The sequence below is a fragment of the Haliotis asinina genome, chromosome 7 (genome assembly GCF_037392515.1).
Source record: "Haliotis asinina isolate JCU_RB_2024 chromosome 7, JCU_Hal_asi_v2, whole genome shotgun sequence".
Lineage (NCBI taxonomy): Eukaryota > Metazoa > Mollusca > Gastropoda > Lepetellida > Haliotidae > Haliotis > Haliotis asinina.
In genome coordinates, this window is record NC_090286.1 from 2001674 (window position 1) to 2020585 (window position 18912).

The 18912-nt window shown below is 39.6% G+C and overlaps 1 protein-coding gene and 1 pseudogene across 1 annotated transcript in view; both read left to right on the top strand.

Annotated features, from left to right (window-relative positions):
- LOC137291174 (uncharacterized) overlaps window positions 1–1596 on the top strand; it is a 53387-nt gene extending 51791 nt beyond the window's left edge. Inside the window, exons 29-31 of the mRNA XM_067822466.1 lie at window positions 159–301; window positions 892–1027; window positions 1302–1596. Coding sequence (XP_067678567.1) covers window positions 159–301; window positions 892–1027; window positions 1302–1373 — 351 coding nt within the window. The 3' untranslated portion in view covers window positions 1374–1596. The remainder of the gene's footprint in view (window positions 1–158; window positions 302–891; window positions 1028–1301) is intronic.
- LOC137291176 (receptor-type tyrosine-protein phosphatase alpha-like) lies at window positions 1403–18179 on the top strand (annotated as a pseudogene).
- The last annotated feature ends 733 nt before the right edge of the window (window positions 18180–18912 follow it).

The following is an 18912-nucleotide window of genomic DNA, read 5'->3' on the forward strand; positions in this document are numbered from 1 at the left end:
AGCATGCACAACACGTGACTAGGCTCTCTGACTAATGTATGTAACAGACCTGAGTACGGCATTCCACCTGTTATTGCGTTATAAGATGTAGTGACTTGTGAGATGATTAATACATGTATTCTGTCAATACGATTACTGTCACTCTCTCTGTATTCAAGGGCGATACCTCCTCCCAGACTGTCCGTGTGTACATGATGATGATATTTCCAACTGATGACCAGTCCGTTCTCCTTGACCTTCTGGAACAGGTCGACCTCGGCAGAAGGGACAATACCCCAAATCCCGTAACAGTTGTTTTCGGGTATATTGCATTCCTTTCATATCCTTCATTGTACTCTTCACTGCAATAATTACTGCAATAATAAAAAAAGGCTTTAAAAATACAAAAATGCAATAATTTCTTCTTGGTCGTTGGGCGGTTGGGTAGCCTAGTGGGTAAAGACCCGAGTTCGAATCCCCACATGGGTAAATTGTGTGAAGCCGATTTCTGGTGTCCTCCGACATGATGTTGCTGGAATATGTAAAGCGTAACAAAACCAAATTCAGTGAGTCACAGTACTTAGACTTAGCAACCATTCCATATATTTACTGTTGCATCAGTACTGTGATCCTCTCTACCTTTACCCTCACCAGGAACTAACCCATCAGATCTATTATAGATAATAACCAGTTGTGAGATGTTGCTTTAGGTATCAGACAAACTGTTATTGATGTCAACGTCTTCTTTGTTCCACTACGTTTCTGATCAATTTCTTGCCCTTCATCAGGTATACAATGAAGAAATTGACATCCATAAAATGTTAAGACCAGCCTCAACGTGCCTCTCAAGAATCTCAATTGCTGGTTTGTTAAATTACCTAAAGGTGAATGCAGATAATGATATTTTTTTAGAGAAAAAGAAAAACGCGTGGCTACATTGTTCTGCATCCTCAGCAACATCGTACTCGGCATTAGGTACGACAACGAGGTGGAGATCTACAACAACATCAGACGTCTCGGGCACCTGCATGCCAACGATCTCACTCAGGTGAATGCAGGGACGACATGGCGCTTGTAGACATCAACGAGTAGAGAAGAATCATTCACATGCTATTACCTCATATAATCAAGACATCTGCCAGTCTAGAAAATATATTCACTTGGTACAGGACGAACATTGAAGGAAATGTAGCCTATGTAAATGTTTGGCCTCACTGGCTCTGAATTCGTGACTTGTTAGTAACACAATAAAGAAACAAATAGAGACCTACTGCGGCTTGAACTTCGGTACAATCAACGACATTCTCTCTTCTGTTCTTCAGGAGGAGATATCTGTTTGCTACAACCTGGCCTCGACCTATCTGGAGACACAGAGCGTGTACGCCAACATGTGAAGCACATTGCGACACATCTGTCAAGCACAATGGGACGTGAGCCAGAGAACAGCGACTATGCTGTTGTTTCTGCATCAATAATGTTTCTGTTAAACATGATAAATACTGTGTCAGGAATCCAACATTGTTAGCCTTGATGTAGCACTGGACACCTTATGGTCGACAACATTACCTGGCAGAAAGAGAAGACATGCGCAATATCACTCCATTTAATATTTTTAAGGCCTACAACGAATACTGTAATGCGAGTTTTCTCTTTCTCTATCCATATTGATGACTGAAATATGATGTGTTCAGGAAACAGAAGCTGAAAACATACTTGATGGTATTTCAGGGACGACATTTACTAGTTGTTACTGAAATATAGTTGTACATATCATTGACTCCTTTACAACCATTTTTGGTGAAATATGCTAGATATGATGTTTGTACACTGTTCACATTGTTTGTAGACTGCTGAAACATACACAAGCTCATGGTCAGACTTCACAGTCGAGTCTTCCTTTAGCAGAGATTTCCTTATTGACGTGGAAGAGTTTCCTCGCGTCCATTCAGGTGGATGAAATATACTCTCAATTTTTCCGAAAGCTCTTTTTCCTTCAATTTGAAATATATTGTCCCATTTTGTCTTCATGTGTTTAGACACTGTTCATTACCCCAAAGCTATTGATCTCGGCCGTTTCTTTGTCCCATATGTGCTACTTTTTATCATTAGGAATGGAGTTAGTCCGTTTGCTGTTAAACACATCGATATGATCTTCATCTAGGTCTGCTAGAAGTTGTATTTCACAACTTTTTACTACGATTTCTGACGACAGCCATCGTGCAGACGATAGATTAATGTTTACCCGCAATGCATCATGGATAATAATTAGAGGATTCCCCTAAGTTAATGATGGTTTAATGACGAGACCTTCATTAGAGCCATACTTACTTAATGGATGTTTAAATATGGGTTTATACAGCCTTATTTATTTAAACACTTCATTAACTAATCAGATATTATGAATTTAATCAATGATTAGTGTTTGATTTGATTTACACTTTGATACAACCGGGTCTAGAAGCGTTATGTTCGATATGGATGTCTAAAATAAGATGTTATGTCATTGTAAATGTTTTTAAGAAGGCGTACACATTGCCATGACAAGCCCATAGACCAGTATTTGTCATTACCCAAATATTCACGCTTGTTATTTTTGTTTCAGCTTGTTTTCAAAATATAATATTCAGACGCCATATAGTATCCTGCATTAATGACGTCTCTCTCCAAAGCTGTTTTGTTTGGTTTTTGAGTTCAGTTGCCATTGTTATCATCCTACTCCATAAACACACACGTCAGTAGAGGAGGCAGTGTCTGTTGCCTACTCAGCAGCTTTAATAGTTCCACAGTAAAAAAACACTACCATGTCGGTTTATATGTTGTTCAACATCAACTTACAACCGCTGCTGTAACTTGGTAGCCTGGACATGATGATCTGTTCCACACTTTGCATCATGACTGACATCTTTTCATGGACACTTGCTTGTGATATATCGTTCCTTATTCCATGGAACTTAATATGTGGTAATCGTGGGCAGAGTTTCACAATGATCTGCAAAGATTCAGGGAAATATGTGAACATTAGAGCAAATGTCATGTGAGATTTATTGTCTAAGAAAACAACGTGATACGAGGTCTCATTTAATCATCCATAAAACATTTCCGGGGCAATGTAGGGGACATGTAAGGTCATGACGTCACTGTGACAAAACGTATGTCCAGTCAGTTAACTACTTCGACATGAACCATACTTGCCATGTTTTTTCTTCAGAAGATCAACTGACATTACATTTGGGTCTGTGTGGTGCTAAGACTGGGGCAGGATGCTCACAAAGAGTGAAGTGTCACCACAACTTATGTAAGTTCTGGGTCATTGGAGCCTTTCCCCACAAAACATATTAGCAAAATCAGAACACACCTATCTAGCCAAAACATTTATCTGAATTGTACTGGCACAATAATGCCTACAATAATGAAACCCTAGGTTTGATCCCGGGTGGAGCAACCGAGGTTCGGGTCCCGAGGTTTACCCAGCTGTAAATTTGGTACCCGTGAGGATGTGCTGACAATGTGAGTATTTAGTTCATTGCGCCTAACAGGCAGCATGGCTGTATAATCCCCATGGAGTTGAAAACGTATCGGAAAGTACGATGGTCTCCTATGGCCGGTGGTAGTAAGCAGGCAATGTGTCTGGATATTAGCGCCATATAAGCGGACCATTACGTACTTAATACCGGAATATTAGGCAGAGAGACAGACAGTATTCATTCAGTAGAGAGGCTTTCGCCCATAACACAATCAAAATGAGATATTCAGTGAGTGCGCAAAAGCAACTCGGCAGCTCCATTCCTGGAGTGTCTCCATTTCTGCACATAGAATAGATATAGGCCAATATTTTATATAACAACATAATTCTTGCTTTGCATAAAGATTCACAACAGAGTAATGAGTAAGAGGTTCTTTAGTGAACTTTGTTATATATTTCGTTCTAAGTGTACAACAGACATTACAAACACATTGTACATGATATTCATTCTCTATATAATTCAGGCGTCTCCTTTTACAAAAGGGACATAACCTTTCGTTGTATTCAATTCCATAACGTTTACCACATTCAACCGCCTTATAAAAATTACTGCATCTAAACCTTGATATAGCAATTCTTTGATGCATAGGGATATCACAAGACAAATATCTTTCAACATTTAACAAAGTTTCAAACTCCTCGTAAAATATACAATTAAGAGATTGATTAATTGATGAGAACCAATTGCAAGACTGTTTTAAGTTATCACCTAGCCTTAGCTTGAAAGGGCAGACAACATATTCCACATTTCCTGTTTCCTGGCTTAGCCAAGCATAACACTGGGATAGCGATAGACATTAGACCTGGTCATGACAACCCGTTAAAATCAACAACTCGTGCTTGGCATAAACGGCTACTAACGGGTTCGGACAGTCAGAATCGGTTGGTTGACCTTGGTATCCAAACTGGAAGCTCGTCCTGTTGATCATGGGATTGTCTGGTCCAGCCGGCAAACCAACCGATCAACCTGGCAGAATGCTCAAAGCATTGTCACGGATTATCTGATTATGTAGCTCTGACTTACGTTCGTGCACGAATATCCTATTACCAGATGAAGTAAACGTTCTCAGAACAATGAGCTTCAGGGATTGTCGTATTTGCATTACACATGCTTCCTAGCACTTCCTCATTAGAAGTGCCACTATGTACAATCCATCACAGAAAGCATTTACATACCCACTGAGTAATCAGCTCATGGTTTGTATCAGTAATCAGTGATGTCCCCAAATATGCCATATTCTACTAGAATGTGCACTATAAACAGTGTTAGAAGGATGAAGCATCTGGCATGCATAATCAGGAAATAGTCATGAAACTATCCTTGACAAACATGTATGTTACAATATACATAGGTTGTGTCAAACTGGACTGTTCTATAACTGAATGAATCGAACAACTGGACCGTCGTACATGCCCGATGTCTGAGTTACCCCTGACTGCGTTTGCTATCGGAAGGAGAGAACTGTGAAGTGTTTCATAATTGCTTTGACAGTTAATTTCAAATTCTTGATGTTTTTGCGCTCAGGTCTTTCCCTGACGTACTCTCTATGCCATTCAGTGTTCTCCCTCTTATGTCACAAATAACAAACTCTCTATATTAAACCCAGACTCTACAATAACTTCAGTAAATGCTGGATTGTGACTGGTAGATCAAAGTCATTCAGTGGTATGTGGTAAATACCTGAGATTTTCCAACAGGGCAAGTATGTTTTCTTAATGTTGATAAAAATGTAATGGTAGAATGTTAGGTGTTAAACTCCTAACTGTATGACATGTAATGAAAGTATGCGGTTTGGGCCTGTTGCTGAAAATTAAACATGTCACATGGTATTTAACTGAATAGAGGGGTACGACCGACATGGTCGCTGGCTCAATAACCCATCAACCGTAGCGAAATATCAGCAGCACGAGATATGCTAATGTAAGAGTCTCGCCAAAGCACAATATGATAACCGCACGCTGAAGTGTTTCTCACGGTGAGTATTTGTTAATCTGACATTGCAGGAAGTTACTGATAGGTGCTAGTGCGTCTGACACAGAAGTGACGGACGAGGCTATCAATTTCCTTATCGTTATTTGAATAGCAATTGTTTTAGGTGTCAAGTGGACCGTGTTTGGCTTGATTTCCTTATGTGCAATATTTGTATAATGTGCTATTTTCACGCTGTATGCTACTTGCTCATTGGCTGTTGTGAAAATATATGTCTACTTTGCCTTGTGTTTATCTTTTCGTGCCCGTGCTTTCTGCACATTCGCTCTTCTTCCCGCCCGGAGAGTGGAAGGGGTTCGATCCCAAAAAGACGTTAAACTATGGTATTTGATGATCCCTGAATGACGCTCGGCACAAATGGGTACAACAAGAATTGATCGGTTCAGTGTCAGTATAATGTACCTGAGTGGGGCACCCATGCTAAACTGCGGTATGGTATCTCAGTGAGCTGGCACTATAAAACTGGGTTAGTGCAAGCTGCCACACATGCATACACATACCTGGATCATATTAGTGGAATATTCTCAAGTAAGACGTTAACACACATTTCACCTGACCTCTCTCTTCTCGTAGGTTATTCCCGCATTAGGAGACACATGAATTAAATAAATGCTTCAATCTTGACGCGACGCTTTGTATGTGTATTCTTTTCGTTATATTTTAACTTACAATTGGTCTATTTGATTCCATGTAAGACGTTGATTACATTAACAACAAACCGACTTCATAATCGTGAGATATCACAAACTCCATTTCACAAATGTCCAAATCATTATATACACCTAGCCCAAGAGGGAAAACAAGTGAATGAGTGAGTTAATATTTAGGTCACACTGGCAATATTCCAGACATATGGTGACGAGAATAATTTAATAATTTATATCACTATTAAGATCAATAAATTTAGATCTTAAAAGCCTGTCATCGAAGTACAAACAAACTACAAAAGTATCACAGCGGGAAAAACCAAATGTGATGATAAGACATCAATGACTAACTTTGAACTGTGAAGTAGAAATCTATATTGTATTGTTATCTTTTTATTCACCCTTCAAGAAACAAAACACAAATTCACTCCGCCTAAATCAATTTCATTGAGCTGAATGTGTACACATTTGAGAATGCTGTAATGTTTAAAAACTGAAAAATAGCGTTACATTCATTTCCGCATAATTTCAAAGTGGACGTTTTAAACGGGTGCATATTTCTTTCATGTATTAGGTAATATATCCTACAACAAAACACAGACCTGTAAACGAAGGTCTCATCGAAATACACAGGTCATTGTTTATGAAATGTAGATGGTGTTTGATAGATACTGATTGCACGATATGTGACACATATGTCAGTGAAAATCTAACCAAAACCTGAAACTAAAACTAAGGCTAAACTTAATGAACCAGGAAATGTGCATCTTACCCGGGAGTATGGTGGATGTATGGCGAGTTTTCTCAGCTCTGTCTCTCTGCCTGATTGCGGGCACGCAAGGTAAAATCTTTTGTCAGCTGTATATACATTATAAGGAGTGCTTCAGTATAGACATTGTCGTCGCTATCTGGCATCATTATCAAGATCTAGAGGGACCGTTTAGTAAATTGTGCAAATACGTGAAGCTTAGCTGAAACCAGCTACACTTACACACAGTTTTTCATAAGTAAAATATGTGTAACTCAATCGCTTGGAATACCTAGAGGACTTGTGAGGTGTTGATACTTGTGAGGTTGTGATACTTGTGAGGTGGTGATACTTGTGAGGTGGTGATACTCACAAGGTACTGTACTGTACAAAACTAACTAGTTCAAGGGAATGTGGGTTTGAAGTTCTCAGATCACAGAACCAACTTACGTGAGATTTAGGTAGCAAAACCAAAAGAATATTCATAATACTGGTGATTAAATGCGACGGTACTCTTCAGCCACGTATCTGTGTAATGTAAATGGTCTGCGATCTTTAAATAATGGCCAAATTCCTCCTACTGTCAGATGCTGCTGATATTTCCTTGTATAAGATTCACATATTTAGCTGACACTAAATTAAATATTTTCCGTTCTGATAATCAGAAGGGTGACTTCAACGTGTCAATAGTCAGGTTTCCTTGCAAGAGAATGGTAGAGAGTGTTACCCTAAAAACCGCAAGACTTACTTAACCTGTACGAGGCGTGGAGTAGAGATAACAGCAGAAATTGACACGAATCGGTACCCCCAACAACACCGGCCCGGGTGACAGGACAACCGGTGTAGTGTGCTGAACATTAGCCTTTCATTGTGAGAGGTTTCATGTACGTAACTATCAAGCTGATGAAACTTCCACATCTACAAAAATACAGTTAAATACAGTTAAACACAGTACTTCTGCTGATTATCATGAAGACAATGCTTTTACTGATTATCCCCAACACAATGCTTCTACTGATTATCTTCAACAAAACGCTTTTACTGATTATCTTCAAGACAATGCTTGTGCTGACTATCTTCAGCACAATGGTTCTGCTGATTATCTTCAACACAATGCGTCTACTGATTATTTTCAACACAATGCTTCTACTGATTATCTTCAACAAAACGATTTTATTGATTATATTCAAGACAATGCCTGTGCTGATTATCTTCAGTACAATTCTTCTGTTGATTATCTTCAACACAATGCTTCTACTAATTACCTTCAACACAATGCTTCTACTGATTATCTTCAACAGAATACTTCTACTGATTACCTTGAACACAATGCTTCTACTGATTATCTTCAACACTATGATTCTGCTGATTATCTTCAACAAAACGCTTTTACCAATTATCTTCGACACAATGCGTCTACTAACTATCTTCAACACAATGCTTCTACTGATTATCTTCAACACAATGCGTCTACTGATTACCTTCAAGACAATGCTTTAACTGATTATCTTCAACACTATGATTCTACTAATTATCTTCAACAAATCGTTTTTACCAATTCTCTTCAGCACAATGCTTCTACTAATTACCTTCAACACAATGCTTCTGCTGATTATCTTCAAGAGAATGCTTCTACTGATTATCTTCAACAAAACGCTTTTACCAATTATTTTCAACACAATGTTTTTGCCGATAATCTTCAACACAATGTTTCTACTAATTATCTCCATCACAATGCGTCTACTGATTATCTTCAACAGAATACTTCTACTGATTATCTTCAACACAATGATTCCGCTGATTATCTTCAACACAATGCTTCTACTGATTATCTTCAACACAATGCTTCTGCTGATTATCTTCAAGATAATGCTTCTGCTGATTATCTCAGACATAATACTTCTGCTGATTATCTCAGGTATAATGCGTCTACTGATTATCTCCGACATGACATTTCTGTTACATACAGCTGCGCCTAAGAAACAACTGGGAATGTAGGTACACGTGGCTCTCTAGCACCACTGTTCTAATGATATAGGTGACTGCCCTAAAGGAAAATACGGAGAAAGGTGTGATGATGAGTGCCACTGCCCCCTGGACGAATGTGATCCTCTATCTGGTTGTTTAGCAACTGTCTGTGATCCGGGATGGTCTGGACCAAAATGTCAGATAAGTAAGGCTACATACACTCTGTTGAATTGATTTCTAATACCGCCACTTTCAATTTCCTTTCCTTGTGTTTTTATCGTTATTATCTGTTGAAACACGCAGGAAGTGAACATGTAAATGTTTACTTTTATCATATAAAACAATTTGCAAATACTTCCATCTACTAGTTTCAGAAACAGACACACTATGTGACATATACAAGAATGATACTATAAACTACTCGTTTGAGAGTCGTACGAATATGTCTACTCCATTAGCTTGCACTACTTCACTATTTTGTACTACTTTATGATCTTGAATCAACATGAAACAATACGAATGTAACTTGCGTCACTGGGGCCTTGATAATTTCGATAACGGGCGATGGGATTATCTTATGTTTAACTGTTTTGAAAGTCACGCCAAAGACGCGGGTTCAATTCCTATCGTAGCTACAACATACGGGGGACATTTCTGAGTCCTTCGCGTTGATATTGCTTGAATATTGCTAAATGCGGGAGCAAAACCAAACTCTGTCACTCACTCACTCACTCACTGATATTTCTGTAAGAAACATACTCGTTCGTGTTTTCTTTCAGAGACTCAGTTGTTGATCAGTGTTGTGGTCGCGGGAGGGGCGTACCTGATGTTGATCATCGCTGCGGTTGTTGTGTGTTGGTAAGATGTTTAGACACAACATTTACCTAACCTGATACCTTCACATCATCTGCACAGCAAAACATACCAGTTATCTATGAAACTGGTGATAACTGTAAAACAACAAAGTGAATTTATACTCTCTGCCTATTAATCGTAGAATATGTTGTTTTTAATGTCTGGCTGGATTTGTCAAAATGACTAGAGGCTGAGGGGGGTTGTGTAAATTCACCTAGGGCCCATACAGGAAACAATTGTGATGTAAGTCTCCATGGTCCCTAGTATGGTGATCTACCTTAGTTGCTTGCAATGTATACATTATTTTTAGATTGTCTTATTTCTTATGGTCAACATGTTTTAGATTTAATTACTAGTTTTGAATTGCTATCTGTGATATGCTAGTGGGTTTACTGTTCTCCGTCAACAAGGTTTATTTTTCTACAATTTAATCACCCATTGTTCTCGTCACGATGTGGCTGACATATTGTCGATGTGACGCTAAAGTGGATTTTATTAAACGTGTACTTTGTTCTATGATTCTAGGTGCGATAGGAAGAGCAGGACAGGCTCCCATAGTTTCCTACCTCCTTCACAAGGTATAATCCAGATTTGTTCCAATGATAAACATGTGATTTGAATTCGTATTTTCTTTTATTGAATTCATTCCCAAGCAGTGGAATTAACTATGAGTGTGTGTGTCCATGCGTGCGTGCGCGTGCCACACGTGCCACACGTGTGTGTACATGCATCCATCCTGATGTGAAAAGAAACGGAACTGGTTTAACTGATTTGCCAACGTAAACAAACCCTCGCAGGAACTCTGAGATCCAATGTGAGGAACGAAAACCCTGGCACAAATGAAGGCTCCACTGAAGTGGAGGTGGAAAAACTGCATGACAAGATCAGGGAGGTGCTAAGTCAACATGGCGGTATTCACAGGGAATTCCACGTAAGTGATCGATAATGACTGACGTATAAATTCTTTAATGTGCCCTCCGGGAGGATGCGTAAGTCCCAAAGTTTTCAAACTGAGCCTAAAATATCACAAACTAACGACATTTTGTAAACGTAGTGTTTTTGTTTCAAATTTCGGCTTAGTGTTCCTACAGTCGCCAGCAGCTGAGGAGATGGTATAAATCCAGCTAGGGTCAATGCAAGTAGCTAAAGCACCGTGAGTCCTCATGGTCCCTAGTATCATGATCTACGGCCTGTCTAATGTTGTATTGTTTTCGAAATCAAATTGACTGGCTCAGCTTAATGTGTCAGTGATGTTACCGCGTGACAAATGATGGGCTAAAATGTACGGTAAGAATGGATTTTGTTTTAAAAAGGTGTCAGCTTGAATCCAATTTCAACTTTTGCACTATTCATTGTTAGAGGAAAATTACCGCAGCACTTTGGTTACACGTGCAGTTCCTGACACATCTATTGTTCCAGCGACTTTCCGCTGGTGCCAGTCAACCTCAGCACAGAGCCCGACGTAACAGAGGCAAGAACCGCTACAGGAACCTTTATCCTTGTAAGTGATGCCACAAACACATAGATAAGCGCTTTAAACCATCAACTATATATAAGTTCAATCCATTTCGAAAACCCGAAGGTAATGTGACGGCCATAGAAGTAGATTCTGCGTGGTGTAAAGAACAACTTAGCTGCGAAAGACTACACCGGAGACAATCATGTCCAGACAATCATGTGATCAGTCACAATCAAGTGATCGATCATCCAGAAAGTCAAGTGGGTAATTTTGAAACTACTGTTTTCAAGTACAAAAACACTGAGGACATAGATTTGTCTCTCACTACAATGGGGGTCAGTTGTAGTGTTTCTTTACACTGTAGTGGGGGTCAGCTGTAGTGTTAATCACATTTTATTTTAATATTTCAAATGATTACAACCAAGTCCGGCTGACCAAACTGGGCAGAGATTCCCTCTCCACCTACATCAACGCCAACTACATCAATGTAGGTTGATGATGAGTTTCACAACTAGTCAAATGAGATGACATATGCGGAAACAAAATATTAACTGACAACATTTCAATTTCAGGGATACTTGAAACCTCGAGCATACATTGTGACTCAAGGTATGTGCGACAGTCTTCCGTGAAAACCTGCCAGATACAAAACACGACAGTGAGAAGAGTTAACATAGTGCTGTACAATCGAACCACATTTACTCGGACCTTGTGTATCCGGAAACCCCGTCTTCCGGACGATTTTTTAGGTAAAACGAAACTTAACTTGAGTAATTGTACTCGCTTAGTCGGACCCAGTGCTTGCGGACCAGTCGTGCAGGTCATGTAGGTCTAGCAGCACATATTTACCGAAAGACATATCTACCGCAACTTCACACACCGCCATAGAACTGGATCAATGCTCACTCAGGCCTTCACTCACTCACGCAAAATACATCTGACGTCATTATAAATATTTCCCGTAAATTAGGCATCAATGTAAAACGAAATTTAGTTATATTTATGACCAGCTGGTAAAGTTTTGTCCAGGGCCCAAAAGGACAACTATTGGTGACTTCTGGCGAATGATCTTTGAGAAGGAGATAACTCGAGTGGTCATGCTGACCAACCATGTAGAGAAGGGAGTGGTAAGTCTTCTTGCACTTTAATCAAATTCCAGCTATGTCTGAACTATAGATGTGCGTAAATCAGTCTGATGTATTATTTCACCACTAGGTCAAATGCGACTCCTACTGGCTGGACGGATATAACCTTGATACTGGACATTTCCTGATTTCTGTCACCATGAAGAAGCAGAGATCTCACTGGAACTTCCGGACACTCAAAGCCACGTCGAAAGAGGTACCAGCTTAGATTGAACTTTGTTGTCGCATGTAAGGTAAAAAACTAGCGAGTAATCCATGTATTTTGCTTTGTGCAGACTGGCGAAAGTCTTATTGTCCATCACTTCCAGTTTACTGTGTGGTTTGAGGACAGCACGGCTGATGATCTCGCTTTGGCAGAGTTTGTTTTCAGAGTGAGACGGACACCCAACCCTAACAACTCTCCACTGCTGGTTCACTGTAGGTAAGTTGGACACATCCAATGTTACACATTATGTGCACTATCACAGTAGTTGTCATCAACGGGACAGTACTAGAGGACTCTGTGGACTGAGTACCCTGAAGTCCTGGTCTGTGTCTGGCACAATTTAAACCACGCAAATCTAAAACCTCAAGTGACTAGATTCCGCTGAAATGAAATGGAAGGATCTACTTGGTGATGCCAGACGTTCTCAAACACTTCAAAAATAACACAGCTCTTTTGAAAGTGATGAAAGTTGCGATTGCTGTTTCACAGGACAATTTCTATCGCACTCACACTCTCAGAGTCAACGATTGGATCCGTTCAGCCACTGTTCTTACAGTTCTACTCCCATTGGCAACTTCCCCTTCCATATTGGAATGCTTGTCTCTGATGAAATAGGTGGTCAAGTCAAAGAGATGCTATTATTATTATGTCTTCGTTTGTGTTTGTATGGAAGTGCATGTGACAGCCATTGTCTTGTCCGCATGTAGATAGAGTAATGGTCTAATTCAGTCATTTTTTGTTATCAACAGTGGAGGGATCGGCCGGACAGGGACCTACATTACAGTGGACTATCTGCTGGACCAGGCCTTCACTGACCACAAGGTGGACGTGTTCCAGGTGGTCAATACCATGAGACAACAGCGCCACAGCATGGTACAGAACCAGGTACAATACAGTTTGTGTCTTACAGGTATTTTGGACATGGCGGATATATACTATTGCTAACCAAATGTATGTTCAATGTGTTATCCCAGCTACACGTAAACGGTGTCATGCATGATACACTGACACGATTTGTACTGAAATGATGCACTACTTCTCATGCTGACGCCTATTTTTGGACACGTCACAGAGTCAGTACATCAGCGTGTACCCCACTCTGTATGAAGCCCTCCTGGTCGGTGATACAGCCTTATCCCTGGCGGCATTTAGAGAAAGGGCTCGTCAGGCAGATGGTACATTCACAATGGGAAACATGACTGTTCCTCAGCTGGTACAGGTAAGAGGACTGACATTCTGTATAAACACCACAAAAATAATATCAATAATAAATAAATAATTGACATTCATTCTAACAGAGATTAATTCATGCCCCAAACTGAACATTTTAGTAAATCAGTTAAATCCATCATCGGTATAAATGTATTCATTTGATTAATTGATGAATTGACTTTAGTATTATGTTTCGATATTCAGAAACTGGCAAGAGAGAGAGGAAATGCTGAATTAGGTGAGAATATTGGGCTTGTTACTGTCACGTCATATTGGGGTAAGTCGGCCACGTGTACATGTTTCACTCCCAAATGTGCTTACACTATTTCGATACTTAACTGAAGACGAGGATGAGGACATAAAATCATTATGATTATGATAAGACTTGTACTAGGAGCTCCTTGTTACAGGAGGCAGCTACAGGAGCAGGTTAAGGATGAGGGGCAGAACTGATCTCCTGACAGTCGTGATGCCGGTAAGTCATGCTATGATTCTGATAAATCACATTACAAATATAACGTTGCAGCTATAATCGACATTAGTCTCACTGTCAACATGCAATGAAGTACGACGTTAAAATCACGCACTCACTTAATCGTCTATACCCGATATATATTTGTTCCAAACGGACAGAGATGGATGCACATAACAGTAATTATTGTTTCCAAACATGAACGTTTTCAGTCCCGACTGTCTGTGAGAGGATACCTTGTAACCCAGGCTCCCTGCATCACCACGGCATCTTCCTTCTGGGAACTCACAATCAAACACGAGTCGTCTACAATCATAGTCCTTCCCAAGTCATTACACGTAAGAAACAATTACCCATCTTTGGCATAAGCCTTACGTTGTATGTGTACCTCACTAAGTCTAGTGACACCTTCAGGACAATGATTACAAACTTGGGTTGCTTTCGCACAAAGAGTTTCGTACGAACGATGTGTTTCCTAATCGAACGACCCGAGCGTCTGTCGCGGGCATACTCTCTAGTCCCAAGAGGACCTTCCTACAAAATAGAGGAGTGGGATTGTGAGTGTGGCGCAAGCTTATCATTTGACGCAGTGTTTACAACAACATGGATCAGCAGGTCAAAAATATTCGTCCTTATTTACCGACTTACTTACACAAACGGACAAATCGTAATCAACGAAGCTTGCTGTTTTGATTTTATTGACTTAATTCACAGATGGTCGAAAATGAGTTTTGCACACCCGTACGGGTTTTATTCGGACATCATGTCCATGCCTAGCCACTGCTACTAGCAAAAGTACAGGCATATTGTTATCAACTGACCTAAAATTATTTTGTTTGTAAACAATCAGTCTAATGTGTCACCCAGCTGCGCAAGCAAGCATTCGAGTCAACTGAAACTATACCATGATGATGTCAGAACCCGAGTGTTGACATCCGAGTTTGTTGCATCATAAAATGAAGGCTTTCATGAATGTTGTTATTATCATGTGACAATGGCTTCTTGCATGTGGTTATGTCGGGCTAGTCTGAGATAGGATTGCTTAGGTGCAAGATCATCACTTCTTAAGATGTCCTTGAGTTATACAAGTAGCATACTTCGCTATTTTTATGACAGAAAGACAGATCGTTTATACATGAAATATGTTGAATATGAGTCACTAATGAAATGTTAATGTTACACTTAAAAATATAATCAGTTAAAAGAGAGTTGATTATATTAAAACTGTGACGTAATCGCATGCCGCAGAGGCTGCGCAGTTTCCTGCCGACGTTGGGATCCAGTCTCGACTTGGACCCAGTGAACGTCAAATGTTCCATGGTGTATGATATCAGTTGCGATATCATTTTGAAGAATGTGGAAAGAAAAATGGAGGTAATTTATATCGATGTCGAATGAATATCAGAGTTTATTTACCAGTAATGTTAAGTCAAACGACTGTCAGTCGATATGCCAATAATACTAAACAAGTGAAGAAATTCAAAAGTTCAAAAGTTTAAAATTTTCTGCACATAACTGTATACTGCTGCAAGATTTCAACGACAGTAGCAATGTCGAGACAGTACAGATACTTGGGACAGTTTCATGTATTATTGCTTATTATAACATATACATACAGTACGTCATGATATATAACATTGACGTATTGCTTTTAAGGGAGGCGTTTGCGCACAGTCAGTGCGTGTGTACCTGCTGAATATGACCTTATGAGAGAGATGGAGTCACATGGGGTGACCACTACACGGCCCGTTACAGTGATGTTTAGGTATCTATGTTACTGTTGACTTGTGAAACTAACTTGTCTGGTGTTGTCAGTATTGTTGTTAATAAGTGCTTATTGTGCATATGTGGCTGCATGTCAAGAAAGACAATAACTTCACCAGGCTAGCTTTCTAGTATATTTTTCAGACTATTTCTCTCTGTGTGATTTCAAACAAGATATACACACGACCGATGTATTCAAGGTCCATTCGGAGATTTGAGTTACACTGGTTCATGGAGGCACTGTAATTACAGAAATGTTATTTTAATTCTGAAACTCTCTCATCTGAAGGGATGTTGTAAATCCGCCTGGGTCCATTCAGGAAGCAGACGTTCTGTAAGTCCCCGTGGTTCTTAGTAATGGTGATCTGCCTTGAGCTGTGGGTGATGTCTAGCCTGTTTTTTTTTTATTTTGTTTTGTCCAACAATATGCTAGTGCTAGTGCTGCTAATTTTCCACACTAGTGTTATTTGTAACTGTGATATTCTTGTTGTTTTACTGTCCTTTCACGTTTTTTTCTTCTAATATATACAAATGTCATTTCGATATCAAACATGTTCAAGTCACGATATGGCTGAAATATTGCCGATGTGACGTTAAATTGTAACTCACTCACTCACTCACTCACTCTGAAACTATCTTAAATCATCGTCTAAATAATTTCAGTGACGGCGAAAGGCGAATGGCGACGTTGTTCTGCATTATGTGCAACATCGTGCAGGGCATGATGTACGACAGCGAGGTGGAGGTCTACAACAACATCAGACGTCTCGGGCACCTGTTTGACAACGACCTTACTGAGGTACGTCTATCATTTCCTGTGCCACTTTTCTATTTCAGTGTTGCTATGAGTAAGGTTTCATCCATCTATCCCTCTGTCCACCCATCTCTGACTATGCATCTTCTTAACGTGTAAAGTGCAGAATGAAAGTCGTGACTATATATATAAAAGTACAAACACACATATAAATCCTGTATTCCATGGAAGTTTACACACATATTTAAATGGGTCGATATTTGATCATTGGGCGGAGGAGTACACTGACAATAAATTTCATAACTTTAAATTACGAGACAATTGTTCGTAGTATCTTGCATGGAGGCACATGTTTGAACAATCTGTGGAACGATCGTTTATAAACTATGCTTTGAGGGAACTTTTTCTACAACGTACGGTTATAACCTCCTTTACAGCGTCATGTTTAACATACTAAACACCATCATGGTATAACACCCCTACAATACCACGTTATAACATTTCTATAAGGCCTTGTTATAAAGTACTCAACCCTGCATCCACTGGAACGACATATTATAACATATTACACTACAAAAGTCACTTTGAATGAACTTAAATACTCAATAATATCCTACAGATGATGCTTATCTTCTAACTCTACAACGTTATGGCATACCACACTGGAATCTATCAGCGTGTTAGTTAATTCTTAATATATAGTAAACTTAAATCTGTTGTCTTTATAGAATTTCCAGAACAAACAGATTTGACTTTTAACAAACATAAGTTATGTGAAGTATAACCCACAACCTGTTCCCGTCACAACCACTGTGGATGGACCAACTGATCACATACAGTATTTAGGTCGTAGTTAGTAAAAGGGAAAGGTGACATCGTTATGACAAAGTCTCATACGTGGGGGTTGACCACTCATACGACGAACTGTTTATTTCCAGGATGAAGTATCCATGTGTTTTGAACTGGCCTCGTCCTTCATCTCAACACAAGGGAACTGAAACAGCTTGATTAAGCGGAGATAGGGATCAACCACTCATCACTAACCAGCTTGTGTACTTTGAACTGAAACTAGCTCCAGGCGATTGGTGATCACACTGAAACTTAGAAAAACGATGCACGGCAGGGACGTGCCCAGGAAAGGAACAACTGGACCTGCGATTGTGCGTGGAGCACGAGACTTCAAGGGGGATTGGGGGAATGCTGCCTCACGAAAATGTTCAAAACATGGCTGTTCTAGACAACATTTCCTGCTTTATTCTCCAGTCAAAAGATATTGATATTTCCATTGGGAAGTTAGTGAAACTGAACTGATAGATTTAACATTTTAATGAACACTTTGAAACATGTTTGAGCAATGACAAAATAGCTTTTCCAGCAAAAGTCATGATTCTGTTTGGCCATAAAATGTAACAGCTGATTTACTTTTCATGAAGAAAAGCAAACAAACATGCTGTGTGTGTTGGGGGTTAACAGAAGTCAATATGCAATTTATATGCATAAAGAAAAATGTGTACACTAGTGCCAGTTATATTCACTTGAAGCTAATTGTTGCATGTAGTGTGCAACTACATATTTAATGCGAGAATGCTAGCTCCGAAAACGTTAAGTGTAGACACGTGTCTAATGCGTCTAATGGCAGGTACGGTACTGAATGATATGCCATAAATACGCGTATCCACTTAGAAACTGAATTCATTGACATCATTTGGCGACAACGGAATGTGTGAGAGCTACCTGCATTCCGTCGGTTTACATGTACTTCATCAGATATACGTCCAACAGGAACTCCTGACTTGTGATGTGTTTGCCACCGATCAAATCAACATGGTTTGTTTCGAACTGGTAAAATAATAGCTAGAACCAAAGATGTCCGATTGTCTGAACTATTCACATTTGTTTGTAAATACATGTAATCGGTATGTTTTATGAGATTACACACGCGGTATGTGTCGTACTGCTGCAAAAATAATCATAATAAAAAAAACCCCAAAAGCAAACTTGTTGGTATACTGCATCACGACAAACGACGCGCGCTTGTTGCTATACTGCATCGTGACATCTGTTAGTGAATAATCCCCCTCATCCCCCATCATCCCCATCCTCCTCATTAACATGAAGTAAGAGAGCAATGGTTATATGATATATTTTATCTTTGGTGCTGAGGTGCCGTGAGGTAGCCCAGTGGCTAAAG